The sequence below is a fragment of the Solanum lycopersicum genome, chromosome 6 (genome assembly GCF_036512215.1).
Source record: "Solanum lycopersicum chromosome 6, SLM_r2.1".
Taxonomy (NCBI): Eukaryota; Viridiplantae; Streptophyta; class Magnoliopsida; order Solanales; family Solanaceae; genus Solanum; species Solanum lycopersicum.
In genome coordinates, this window is record NC_090805.1 from 3,115,231 (window position 1) to 3,128,226 (window position 12,996).

General features: G+C 35.5%; 2 protein-coding genes across 4 annotated transcripts; both read right to left on the bottom strand.

The window, feature by feature from the left end:
- On the bottom strand, positions 1–480 carry LOC101259638 (uncharacterized protein At5g01610-like). Its single transcript, XM_069298908.1, has one exon. The coding sequence runs from the start codon at positions 478–480 to the stop codon at positions 1–3; it is 480 nt and encodes a 159-aa protein (XP_069155009.1).
- Positions 481–1,751: 1,271 nt separating this feature from the next.
- LOC101259939 (glyoxysomal fatty acid beta-oxidation multifunctional protein MFP-a-like) lies at positions 1,752–11,904 on the bottom strand. 3 transcript variants are annotated; one of them, XM_026031411.2, is made up of 19 exons: positions 11,207–11,365; positions 10,207–11,116; positions 10,047–10,118; positions 9,902–9,967; positions 9,760–9,813; positions 9,317–9,384; positions 8,935–9,016; positions 7,934–7,989; positions 7,186–7,488; positions 7,023–7,109; positions 6,296–6,470; positions 6,085–6,206; positions 4,986–5,149; positions 4,656–4,910; positions 4,160–4,281; positions 3,949–4,070; positions 3,111–3,259; positions 2,899–3,037; positions 1,752–2,317 (listed from the first exon to the last, which is right to left on the bottom strand). In XM_026031411.2, exons 5-19 carry the CDS (start codon positions 9,791–9,793, stop codon positions 2,282–2,284), a joined length of 1,914 nt encoding a protein of 637 aa, XP_025887196.1. In that variant the 5' UTR covers positions 9,794–9,813; positions 9,902–9,967; positions 10,047–10,118; positions 10,207–11,116; positions 11,207–11,365; the 3' UTR covers positions 1,752–2,281. The 3 variants fall into 3 exon arrangements, 2 of the variants coding, with proteins under 2 accessions (XP_025887196.1, XP_004240549.1); XR_011221905.1 differs by lacking the exon at positions 10,207–11,116 and having other exon boundaries at positions 4,431–4,910; positions 11,207–11,904; XM_004240501.5 differs by lacking the exon at positions 10,207–11,116 and having other exon boundaries at positions 11,207–11,904.
- Positions 11,905–12,996: the final 1,092 nt, after the last annotated feature.

The window sequence follows — 12,996 nt, forward strand, 5'->3', positions numbered from 1 at the left end:
CTACGAGGAAGACACGAGGAGCTTTTGCCTTAACTCCCCATTACCCTCGTTAACACAATGCAATCCACATTCACAACTAGGGCATTTGTCAAACCTCTTAATAGGAAAATTTGCAGAAGTAAATCCAACAGAGAATTGGAGATTGTCATCTTTTCTCCTAACCTCAACGATGTTAACCCATAGAAATACAACTTTAACAGTAACACCAGTCAATTTCATTAGCCTTCCTTTTGATATAACGCCTTTTATCACAGGTTTATAAGATAGTTCATATGAACTCAACATGAACTTACATGAGCCATTGAGATATGCCGAGAACTCACCTGTTTTCGAGTTCAACTCATAGTCTATCACCCCTGTAGGAAGAATGCCAATTGGGAAGTCATACTGTTGAAGCTCTTCATAGGCTGATGTCTTCTCATTGGATGAAACAACAGTAGAAAAGAAGAGAAAGAACAAGAAAATGGTAGCTAAAGACATTTGTATTTCTTGAATTTGAAAGGAAAAAAAGTTAATGGTTTATAGATGATTAATTCATGAGTAATGGCTTGTTAGTGTTAATTGCTTTGGCTAGTTGCCCACATGAAAATTGATTCTCTACCAATTTAACAATTCTTTCTAATCAGGAAGTTGCTAGAATAATGCCAATTGTTGTAAGAAATTCATGACTAAAGGACAAGACAAGTAAGCACATAAAACATACTTAACATAACTCATAAGCTTCCTCAATTATAATTTTTTTGAAAAACAGCTATCCATCACCAGACCCCACTTGTAGAATTATATGGAGTATGTTGTTGTTGTTGTTGTTGTTGTTGTTTCATAACGATCAATGTCATGTTCATCTATTTCACCAAGTACCTGCTATTTCCACCAGCACGAGTATTGAATAACTGGTTTTAATCTACCTCAAATTCATCTTTTTCAAACCCTTATCCACAAGGTTTTTTCATATCGTTCCTTCTACCTAGATATATGTATCCAGAGAAGGTATGAATGTATTCTAAAAATTCAGAGATGGTTGCAGCATGAATCATTTAGCAACACAACTCCTAGAGAAGCGGTTGAACAACAGTGAGCCGAGCCACTATTTCCTGGAGAACAGCAGGAGACACAGATTCCATATAGTAGCTAAAGTTTTCTATGAAAACTTAAAGCAAATAGAAAAAAATACTTAACATTTTGTCTCTGTACAGATTTGAACTCTTCCTTGAGGGATCAACCACAAACCAAAAAATGTGACCTAAACCCTGGACCTATCAGCAGAAAATGGAGGTGACTTTTGCATTAAGCCAACTTTTCTCATCCTCGATTATTCTTCTTTACAAAACCAGCAATAATCATTTTGTTTTTGAATAATGAAGCAAGTGATGTGCCAACAACTATTGAAAGAACAGGGATGGGAAGATTTATATAGATGCAGATGAAATTGCAAATAACACCAAATTTTGGAGATAACTACAAATCCTGCAAATAGTAAACAAGTTACAAATCTAGAAATATTATTGCCTTTACCACTCAATCAAGATTTCACAGTATTTAGAGAAGAAATTTCAAGGAAAAGGGGATGATAGTGAAAGTGATCATTGAGCTTAAAAGTGAATGTGCAAGTATGGCGTTTGTTAATTTACCAAGTCAATTTAATCTATATTGGTCCCCTCCCATACTTCACTTTTGTTAAGAGTTAAGACCAAAAAACACACGGTCGAAGTCAGAATTCTTCAATGAGGGGGTGTCAAAATATAAAGAAGTAAACACACAAAGAAGTCCATGGGATTGAGCATATAGCATATTACAACAGCAACATACTCACCTAACCTCAAAGCTAGAGAGGATGTTTCCATGAACATATAGTATACTGTACTTTAAAAAATAAATTGACACCCCTTGAACAAGAGTGGCTCCGCCACTAAACACAATAGTATGCGTCTAAAAGCAGATACTGTTTGACTCCGACAAAGAAGAAAACCAAAAAATGAAAACTGTTGATTGACATGTAAAAACACAAACTTCACCTGAATTACATGTATATTTAATACAGCGATCAGCACCATCTTCCTTTTCATCTTTATCCATTTCAAGCCAACTCTATCCATAGACTTTATACAACACATAACTGCAGTCTCAGTCACTATGATCCCGTTAGGTGAATGATACATAAAGATCAAGCAACTACAGTGTGTGGGTAAATTCCAACTAGCATGAGTATTTACAACATTGCACAAATATCTGACATATGAACTGGGTATTAGAATGATATGTTGTTGTCATCATGACAATCTTACAAAAGCGACTTGGCCTGCTTAACCTGCGCCCCCTGCAGACATACGGAACTCCTCGGTTAGCAAAAGACCAATCTTCATTTATGTGTCACAACACTGACATTAAAAAAAAAATGGAACCCATTTTTGTGATCGAACTTAGCTCTAAAAGAAAGCAATCAACGGATGTTGGTCCACTAACACGCATGCAGTTTTCTGATTGTATAGTTAGGACCAACTAGCATATAGGTCTTATTTATTACTCCCTCAGTTTCAATTTGATTGTCCTGTTTTGACTTGGCATGGAGTTTAAGAAAGTATAGAAGGTTTCTGTACCTTGTGGTCTTAAATTAAAGATACGAAAAATGTACCAAAATGCCTTCTAATCTTGTGGTCTTAAGCATGTCATGTGGAAAGTTAAAATTAAAGAATTGTCAAACAGGAATAGGCATTCTTTTTTATATGGGTAAAAAAAAGGAAAGTAGGACAAATAATTCGAAACAGAGAGAGTATCAAATTGATCCCGTTGTCAGTTGTCAGCAACACGCAATGCAATTTGTCAAACAAAAAGTGTTTATGAATCCACTTTTTCGGAGTTGTTACATTTCAGTAATTCAAGAAAATTAACATTTCTCACCAAAGAACTTCTCTTGGAAGCTTGTTCGACTAAGTATGCACAAGGCTTGAAAAACTCTCCATACTCCTTCGACCATTCTTCCAGTTTTGAACAAATATATTTGGAGCCAACAGAGTGAGACCAAAAAATTATGCCTCCCCTGATTTTCATCAACATATACAATAAGTGTATGAATCACTGCCAAGGCAAAGATGATTTCTAAGCAAAAATACCTGTATCCAGGGAATCCCATACCCAAAACTGAAGCAACATCAAGATCAGAGGATTTCACTATAATTGCCTCTGATATCATGCGACATGCTTCATTCAGTACAGGGAAAAGAATCATCTCAACAATTTCTCCATCGGACAACGTTGCCAACTGTACCAAGTTGATTGTTCAGACGTGCACCAAGTCATAAATTGATAGATAGAAAGGAAACATTCAAAGACCTTTCCAAAAATTTATTTTGTTCAAATGATTGGTAAATGCATTATATTCATTCCAACTACAATTTGGCATTCAAACAATCTGAATCATTTATCAAAATCTACAATCATGAAAGAACGGATAGACAACAAATAAACACAGGTTGAACTGTTTGCAAGTGACCAATTAGAGGAAGAATCTATTTGCCTATATAAAGAGGGGACATAAGCCCGGTGATGTGCACGTCTCTTACATTAGAATGATCAGTTTATCTAGTTACTCTTCTTTTTGTTTTCTTTGTACAAATTAAGAATCCTGTATATGATTACAAAAACAAACATCAAAAGACACTTCCCTTCTCAAAAGTCATGCCATTTTGAGAATTAACTGAACGATAAATAGTCTTAGTGTCATTATCGTTCTTTTTATATTCTTGTTGATTACCATATCTTGGTGTTCCGCTTTATGGTTATATCATGAACATTATTTATGTTTTCTATTTTTTCCCAAAGCCAAATAGTACATAGCAATAAGCCTCATACTTTCTTCAAGATAAGTGCAGTCGGAAGATTACTAGAGAACTTTCAATAGAAGGACCAAAAGACAGTTAACTGAGAGACAGAGAGAGAGAGAGAGAAGACCTTTGATCTAATGGTGATACCAGACATACTTCTCGCCATTTCTATATATTTTGATATTTCGGGATCTGGGCTTGCCTCTTCCTTGTCATTGTATGTGTAGAAGCCCTGGCAAGAGTATTTACCTAGTACACATTCCATTTGTGAGAAATTCAAGAAAATCTGATGACAAAAACAATTCAGGTCCTGATGACAAGAAGGAAGTGCACATTACCTTCACCGTTATTTTTCCTCATGATTGGAATCAAATTCGATTTGTAAGATCTATCTGGAAAAGTCTCAAGGAATTTCACATCATGCACAGCTGCAGACAGGAATCCATCTTGATCAAGCATTCTGCAGTTGACATTGCCAACATCAACCAAAAGAAATGGAAGCAACGACAGAAGATGTCTTGCACTCCAAGTGGAGCGATATAAAAAAAATGCTGAAGATCACATTCATCATTGGTGGATTATCCACATGAGAAATGTGTGTCATATAACCTTTATTTAGTATTTAAATGAATAAGCTTCTCCTTCTGTATGATCAGATTTTGAATCAACATCCATTAGTGCTGGAACATTTTGGTAGCTTTATGTTAAACCATAAGGAAACTCATATTTCTTTTATTATGAGTTCGACTGTATGGAGAAACTGAGGGTTCTATTGAAGAGCACAACTCGATCAAATCGATTTCACATTCATAGGATGTTAAATGGAATATGCACCTAAATGGACCCAGTTTCAACCCAAAGCTGGTAAGCGCCTTATCAATCTGATACACATCAGCACCATGTTCAACAAGAAGCATCGCTGCCTGCAAGTAGGGGAAGCACATATGTCTGACTGCAAAACCTGTACAATTCTGAACTACAATAGGAGTCTTTTGAATCCTCCTTCCAAAGTTTAACAGATCAACAAGCGTTTGAGGGGATGTCCTCTTTGTTCGGACAATTTCCAGGAGATCAGTGACAGAGGGTGAGCTGCAGCCAAGTAACAAGCAAGCCTTAACTCATATGTATCAGCAGATATACTACGCTTGCTTGATTCACCTTTACCTAAAAAAGTGGATCCCAACAATCTCCCTACATGGTTTCATCCTTTCTCCAATCAAATCTAAGTTGACTATACAAGTAGTTGAAGCAAAAATGCAGTGATGAGGGCAACATTCATCAAGATCAGCAAAAAATTGCTGCTTCAAGGACACAATGTCAGGCATGTCCTATTAATCAAGAAGAAGAAACAAATGAGAAGTCTGCATCTGAGTCAATCTGATAAGTATCATTGTCATTTCTACAAGTAATCTGCAACAAACATGTAGGTTCCATTTTCTACTCAGTCTTGTGTATCTATACAACTCTTCTGTTTCAGCCTTTCGTGACTCATGATAGATACTCTTGGAACGGCCATTTTCATGATAAAACATTAACATGACTACTAGATAAAGATTAACACAAAGTTAACACCCGAAAGGACTGGATAAAAGACTGCTTCTCAATACAAAGTTAACACCCGATTTTCCACGTGCTTGGCCCATAAAAAAATCAAGCCCGCACGTGAGGGGGCGCGTTGAGAATATAATTAAATAATAAAAGTGTGCTCTTCTCGCTAACAGCTTAAGCTTTTAGATTAGATGGTTAAACACTTCAATAGATTACTCATCTGAGACTTCTCTGGCATGCCTTTTACTCTCTACCATATCAATGAGAATAATACAGTTTAAAATATTTATTAATTTATATTTATGCAAAGTACTTCTGAGAAACTTCCTGTTTTACATTTATATTACATACCAGCATATAAAAGTTCAATATTTTACCATTGGAAATTTGTCTATGAAGCGGTTACTGGTTAGTAACAAAAACTATCTTGAGAAGTTTTGAACTTCTCTTTCAAATCAAAGAGCCCCTGAACTTTTACATGGATTTGGGTCATTAAAACTTTTACATGGATATGGATAAATTTTTGATCGGTTGATGATTATTACTATCTCCAAGAATACGAATCCATACAAAAAAATAACATATATGCTCGTTACGCAGCAGCACACTAGCAAAAACTGTAGCTTCAACTTAGAAAGAAAGGATAGACTAGAATATCTTTGAATTGATCAAGTGATTCAGTGTAATGCTTTTCAAAAATCCTACAACAACCTACCTCTATGACTAGATCCACATCTTTGAAGTTATCATAGCTCAAAACACCCTTTAAAAGCGTGCACGCTTTTTTATAATGCTCTTGAGTCATTCTTCCTTCCTTAACACGTCCTTCCAAATTGGCTGGAAAGGAAACAAACATTTTTCAAATGGTGAAACCTTCCTTGAACTAATCTAAGAGTAATTAAGGGGACTACTCAATTACTTCTCACCATTAACTCTGCCAATGCCACTCTGCAGAGAATTCTGATCTATATACTTCATGATTACATAATAGTTTGCAAGTACCAGCACTGTTGCTATTTCAGAACTCATCAAGCTCCCACCAAGTATAGCAACCTTGTTAATCTTCCTTGGTACCAGTCCTATATCAGTAATCCCAGGAATCTGAAACAGTAAATGTATAGAACGATCAACAAAGAACACATAGAACAAGAGAATAGCAGCCACCGTAGCAATTTTAAATCATATGGTACAAACGTCAGGAATTGAGCCACAAGAATAGAGAAGAATTAACTGTTATTTGACCTCAAGAATCTCCAAAGCTAGAAAATTGGAAAGACACATTAATTCTGATATGAAAGTGCAATATATAGCTCAATCTTGATAAATTCTCTCAACAACTTTTCTCCTTTTGAATTAGAGCATGATGCAGATTATGTTCATTCGAACCAACAAGAAGATTTCTGTTGAGGTTATAACAGTTTTTCATCAAAATAAGGAAATTTAATTTTCTTTTTTTCTAAATAAGAGATAAAAGAAGTTTCACTTTCCAATTTAAACAATCCCAGATACATTTACTATATAAATACTCAAGAACACATTACATCTTTTTGAACCTTTGGAGTGCATAGAGAAGAAGTTTCACTTTCCAATTACAAACAATCCCAGATACTTCGATTATATAGACATTCAAGACCAGGTTAGATCTTTTTGAACCTTTGAAGTGTTTTGTTTTGCAAAGAATACATGCACTAAGCTCCTGCAACTATCAGATTGTCGAAGTTCATGTAAAGCTTCAGCTTCCTGTCAATATAAGACAAGTCATTGTTAATTCCATTTAGCCAACCATAGCAAAGAGAGATCACAAAGAGTATATCACCTTCCATAGTCCATTACGAGGGCCACAAAGAATACCATGTTCAATGACATCAATACAAACCAAGGGATGGATAACATTTGGATTTTGTTTCTGAATCTGAGCTCTGACAGAATTGAGCAATGTCCTAGCTTCTGCCAGAGGTGCTAATCTATCGGTTCTGAAAAGACTGATAGACCATGGTCTTTGACATTCTAATATATCCAAAGCCCATTGACAAGCTGATCCAAGCAACTGATCTGATGGAGATATAGCATCCACTAGGCACATATTGCAAGCTTCGTCTCCACTTATCCGCTTTGACGTCTGGAAACATTTATAAGGGAACCTACTTAGAAAAATCAGGAAAAGAAAGCTCAAAATGATAACTAGCATTCATCTGAGGGAAGTGATGGCTAATATTGGTTAGGTGAGATCTGCTTGCTTATGAAAAGTGTCGACTGTCTGGTACCTCACTTCACTATAGTCACACTGCTATTTTAAGCATGGATATGTTAAATCCTATCTGTTCTCTTGCTACTTTTCACACTGACAAAGAAATGATAGAAAAGGCAAAGAAGTCAAGGTAACTTGTTATTCTGCTCAATTTACCCAATTTTTAGCACTATGACAACCCATGACAGAGACTCTGTTACAAGGAAAGACGTAAAGATGTTGAGGCAACTCAACCATATATTGTATTACTAGATATGTTAAGCGTGAAAAAGTCACCCTAAGACCAAAAATAAAAAGAGGAATCCAAATAAGGTACCAGAATCATTTCAAGAGCCTTTGGAAGGCCAACCAGCCGAGGAAGCCGTTGTGTTCCTGAGATAAATTAAACTTTAGAATAATAATCACGTATAACTGTTGGCAAAAGTATCATCATTCTGCCTTAGCAACACAAGTTTCAATATGGTCTACAGTATACAACGCATATTTCACATGAAAGATTCTTTTTAAAAGAACGCAATAACAGAAAAAGACAGTTGTAGTTCACATAAATATTTTCTGTGCCAGAGAGAAGGCAAAATAAGGCAGTGTCCAGAAAATAGACTGCGCAATTTGTTTCACATGATTAGAGTGTTCCAATATTTTAAAATTGGTCCATGATGTCTCTAAGCATTTAGACATGGTTTAAGGTTACCCAACTATCTTTTGCCAGGAAACAGAGGTTTGAGTATTCTTTTACGGATTCTGCATCTTGGATCATGCTTACTGTTTAAATACCAAGTGTGTGTGATATCGTATTAATATCTTACTTCTTTTTTTGCAGTAAAGTGTACAAAATTTTGGGAATTTTTTTATTAAGTTAAGAGCAACAATCATTATTTTGACAAGGGATATGAACTCCCATACAATGCATCATGTGTAGCCAGTAAATACCATCTCGATGCAGAGAGATCTCATCCTTCTCAGATTCATTCGGCATGAGAAGACTTTAAACAATAATGTCTGTCATATACATGTCAACCAAAAGTTTTACAGTTTCTTGTTCATATGAAGTACGAAATGCAACATTTGAAACTAAATACTCAAAAAGATGGCATTACCTAAATAATGTTAACTAATTTCCAAAATGATTGGGTAATAACTGACTTAACACAGTAATATGCAATCACAAACATGAGAACAACAATACAAGATATCTCAGTTTTTTTTAAGAATGAACTGGACATAAGATTTGCACAATAACCTTTGAATGACACCAAGTCATAATGGAAAAGTAAATAAGTTAATTAAAAAAAAACAGAAATCTTCTCCTTATGTTACCTCCAAACCCAGGAAGAATCCCATACTGAAGTTCGGGAAGACCTAATTTTGAGGTAGATGTTGATATGCGAGCATGACAAGCCTAACAAATGCATTAGAACATTCGGTCAGATTCAATCATAGTTAGTACAATTGAGGGAACTCATTACACCTCAAAAGTTGTTTATTTCTATCAATATTTTATCCACATTATTTCTAATAAATAAGTCGCCTAGTCAGTCACATGCTAAATTTAACAAAATTAAGAGCCTAAAATCTGAGTCTAGAGATACACCAGTGGCCAACCAATTCTGTTGTTTCTGCAGAAAAGACAGAGCAGAACAGAATAGAAGAACACAAAAAAAAGCATACATTAGCTTAAAATAAACTATAACACACTCACTAGTGCAATTTCAAATCCCCCTCCCAAACAAAAACCTTCAACAGCAGCAACAATGGGTTTCCTTGAAGCTGAGATGCAAAAGAAATGTGGATTACTACGGAACCACAAGTTCATGAATAAAACAGAATAAAGGTTATCATAAGACATATACTCTGGGGACTACTAGTAACAGAGGTTTTTCCCACCGCGAATTAGTGGGAAGTTTGTGCTAATAGAAAATGATTTTCCCACTCATTCTCCACTGAACAAGCTCACAGGAAAATGCATGGTGGGAAACATATTCTCACTGTAATAATGGGAAACTTCCTATTTTTTCTGTATGAAAATATTACTATTTTTTCTTTTCTCACATATAAAATCAAAAAATATTTGTGGGAATAGCCCCCGAACATTTTTGGAAATTTCAATGGGAAAGTAGAGATGTTTTAGTAGTGAGGGAATACCTTCCAATGTGTCAGTGATAAAGTCAATTGACATAAAGCCAAGTTCTCTATGTGCTGCATAAAAACAGGGCTTCAAATGAGACGAAACTCATAACCGAGCACTCTGGAGAGAAACAACTAATCAGATGATGATCTTTCTTACTCTTTCTCTGTTGACTTCCACCAAAAGCTGTTACAACAAATCCTGCTGAGAAGTTTCCTCTTGAACCTGATACATTACAAGTATATTAATTTTCAACCATTAGAACAAGCTGATCTCAAAAAAATGAGAAAAGCCTTAAACATACCAGTAATGACAATTGCCTTCACACTATCTTTACGTATAGCTTCCTCAATCTTCTCTTTCAAGCTCAATACCACTAAGAATAACAAAATACAGCATATGAATAATCTAAAAAACCACGGCAACATCATTTTTCACAAGTAAATTTGCCAACAACAACATACCCTATGTAATCCCACAAGTGGCGTCCAGGAAGAGTAGAGTATATGCAGACCTTACCCCTACTTCATGAAGGTAGAGAGGTTGTTTCAAAATAACCCTCGGCTCAAGTGCAGCACATCAAAGTAGTTATGAGAAGGAAAAGACAATGAAGAAGACATAGCAACTAATAAGGAAAGCACTAGAGAGCATTCCACAAGTAAATTTGTCAACGCTAAACAAAGGAGCAGCACTTGATCACTCAACTACGACTCAATCCCAAAATAGTTCCCCTTAACCACATAAATCATCTATGTTTATTCTGCTCCATTGAGAATTGATGATAAATATGAACAGTTGAAGTTCATTTATTTACATCTTACAATTCAACTAATGAATGCTCGTTCCAATTCAGTCACTGAGTAAAGCTAATTAATGCAAAAGGAGTCCACTTCTACTCCAAAGCAGCTTCAAATCTTCTACAAATATGAAAAGAAAAATCTGCGGATGCAATGAACTTGCAGTGTGCCCACTACTTTCCGCTTGAACTACACATATACAATTAAATAATGACACAAAACATAAACAAACACTCAAAATCAGCCTCAGCTAACATGTAAGCACTCCAACTTCGAGAGTGCACATCTAGACACCTTAAATAGTCTCATTTGGCAACTACACACCCCAACTAGTCTCCTGAAACTTAAGTAACACATAAAAATTTTGAAGATGTTTTAGATGATCATTTTGCAAGTTGTAGAGTTCAACTGACACTATGAAGATGAGTTGAAGTGTGCAGATGTGTGTACTTAACATGGGAGTGTTCAATTCTGCTTTTTCGGACAAATTTGAGCATTTGTTTATCTATACGCCTCAAATAATTCCCCAAAAAAAAGTACTATTTTGCACTGATTGGCTCAAAATTCTGATACGCCGCTGCCAGCATCGACGTGAATTGATGAATTAGAAGGTAAGCAGATTAAAAATTAAAGTGATTGGAAGTATTGTTTGAAGAAAAAGAAGTACCGTCAACAGAAAGCAGATTGAGAGGTGGACGATTGATAGTGATAATAGCTACGCCATGTTCCCCGACCTCCGACAGAATTTTCCGGTCCGTCGATTTGCCGTCGTTTGCTCTCTGTTGCTTCTCCATGGACTGCTACAGTTGTAATGACAGAAGCTGATATTTTTGTGATTATGTAGTGTTTAATGAAATATACAGTAAAAGAATGACTAAAATATGAAAAAAGACAAACAAGTTAAAGTTTGTCAAAGCTTCGGACTCATGTGGGCTTCATTTATCGTAAACTGTGGTAATATATTTTCACATGTGTAGGGGTGGGCATAAAAACCGGAAAACCGAAACACTGAATCGAATTGAAATTTTTCAGAATTTTGGTTTCGGTATTTCGGTTTTCGGTTTGGTATTCGGTTTAATTTTTTGTATTTTCGGCATTTCGGTTTGGTTTTCGGTACATGTTACTTTGGAATTCGGTATTTCGGTTTAAACCGAAATATTAAATTATAATTTATAAATTATATTATATTTAATAATTATTAATATTAAATAATCTTTTTTTAAAAAATAAGAAACCCTAAGTTGAAATATCAAAGCCCATTAAGTTGAAATATCAAAGCCCATTAAGTTGAAAAATCAAACAAAAAATTGAAAAAATTGTTAAGTTTAAAAAGCCCACTAAACAGGCCCATTAAAAAACCGAAATAAAAAACCGAACCGAATTAACAAAAACCGAACCGAACCGAAATATTTCGGTTCGATATTCGGTACGCAATTTACAAAAACCGAAAAAACCGAAAAAAAAAACCGAACCGAACCGAACCGAAATACCGAATGCCCACCCCTACATGTGTGGTTGGAAATATGAAAGTGAACTCTTTCATATATGCTTATATATTGCATGTGTGCTTCTAACTTTCTAAATCTGTGTTTCGCTTCGTAAATAATGTTATTGAAATAGAAAGATTTTTTGACTTGTTTGAAATTGTTCCTATGTGTTGATGATGCAAAACTCCTTTCTTGTTTTGGATTCTTTTTGCTTTTATGATAGTATACCATCTCTGAGAGGTATAACATGATAGCGTTGATCTTGTTCTCCTCTCTTTTTACTCCATTGGACTTGAATTAGTTCTCCCTATGTCAAAGGAAATTATCCAAATCTTACGCATCACGAGCACCATTGAACATTGGTGGCTTGGGAGCCTCAACCTTGGCCCTCCTATCTCCATTGGACGATGTAGATCTTCTAGCTTCAATTCCTTCCTTAAGCACTTTCATCTCGGCCTTCGAGGTTTCAATTGTGTTTAATGCATACATGAGCCAACACTCCACGAGGTGATTGTTTCCTTCATCTCGTAATTTGCATGCTTACGTGTCTTCAACTTTTTGCGGTTATTGTCATTTTTCTCAAGGGTAAAGTCTTCAAGTGTCTTAAATCTGTCATTAACCCTATTCAAGCGTCTGCATAAAATCTTTATAGTTTGTCTTGTTGTATCAACCCTCTTAATCCATTTCATTCCAAGTGTAATGTTTACGAATTTTTTCTCATGTGCATCATCACTCGGCTCAGTAATCGGAAGTGAGTGGGATATTAGCACTTCACTTGGTGTAGGGGCGTGTTACAATTTCTCATTATTTATAAGATTCTTTCTCCCTTTTTTGAGTTTCATTCCACCATCCTACTCGGCGTTAGTAGTCCTAGCAACATTGATGTCTCTCTCATTAGCCATGCTCTTAATATATCGTGCAACACTTGATAACTTGCTCATGAATTTTTTAGGATCTTTTAAGCTTAAGT

What these genes read in the sequence shown, in the direction of transcription:
- LOC101259638 (XM_069298908.1), bottom strand. Translation starts at nt 480, where the DNA reads ATGTCTTTAGCTACCATTTTCTTGTTCTTTCTCTTCTTTTCTACTGTT.
- LOC101259939 (XM_004240501.5), bottom strand. Translation starts at nt 11,333, where the DNA reads ATGGAGAAGCAACAGAGAGCAAACGACGGCAAATCGACGGACCGGAAA. An exon ending in TGGCATTGGCAGAGTTAATG is followed by an intron (nt 6,207 to 6,295) that starts GTGAGAAGTAAT and finishes TTTCCTTTCCAG; the next exon opens with CCAATTTGGAAGGACGTGTT. An exon ending in GAGGAAAAATAACGGTGAAG is followed by an intron (nt 4,071 to 4,159) that starts GTAATGTGCACT and finishes AATGTGTACTAG; the next exon opens with GTAAATACTCTTGCCAGGGC.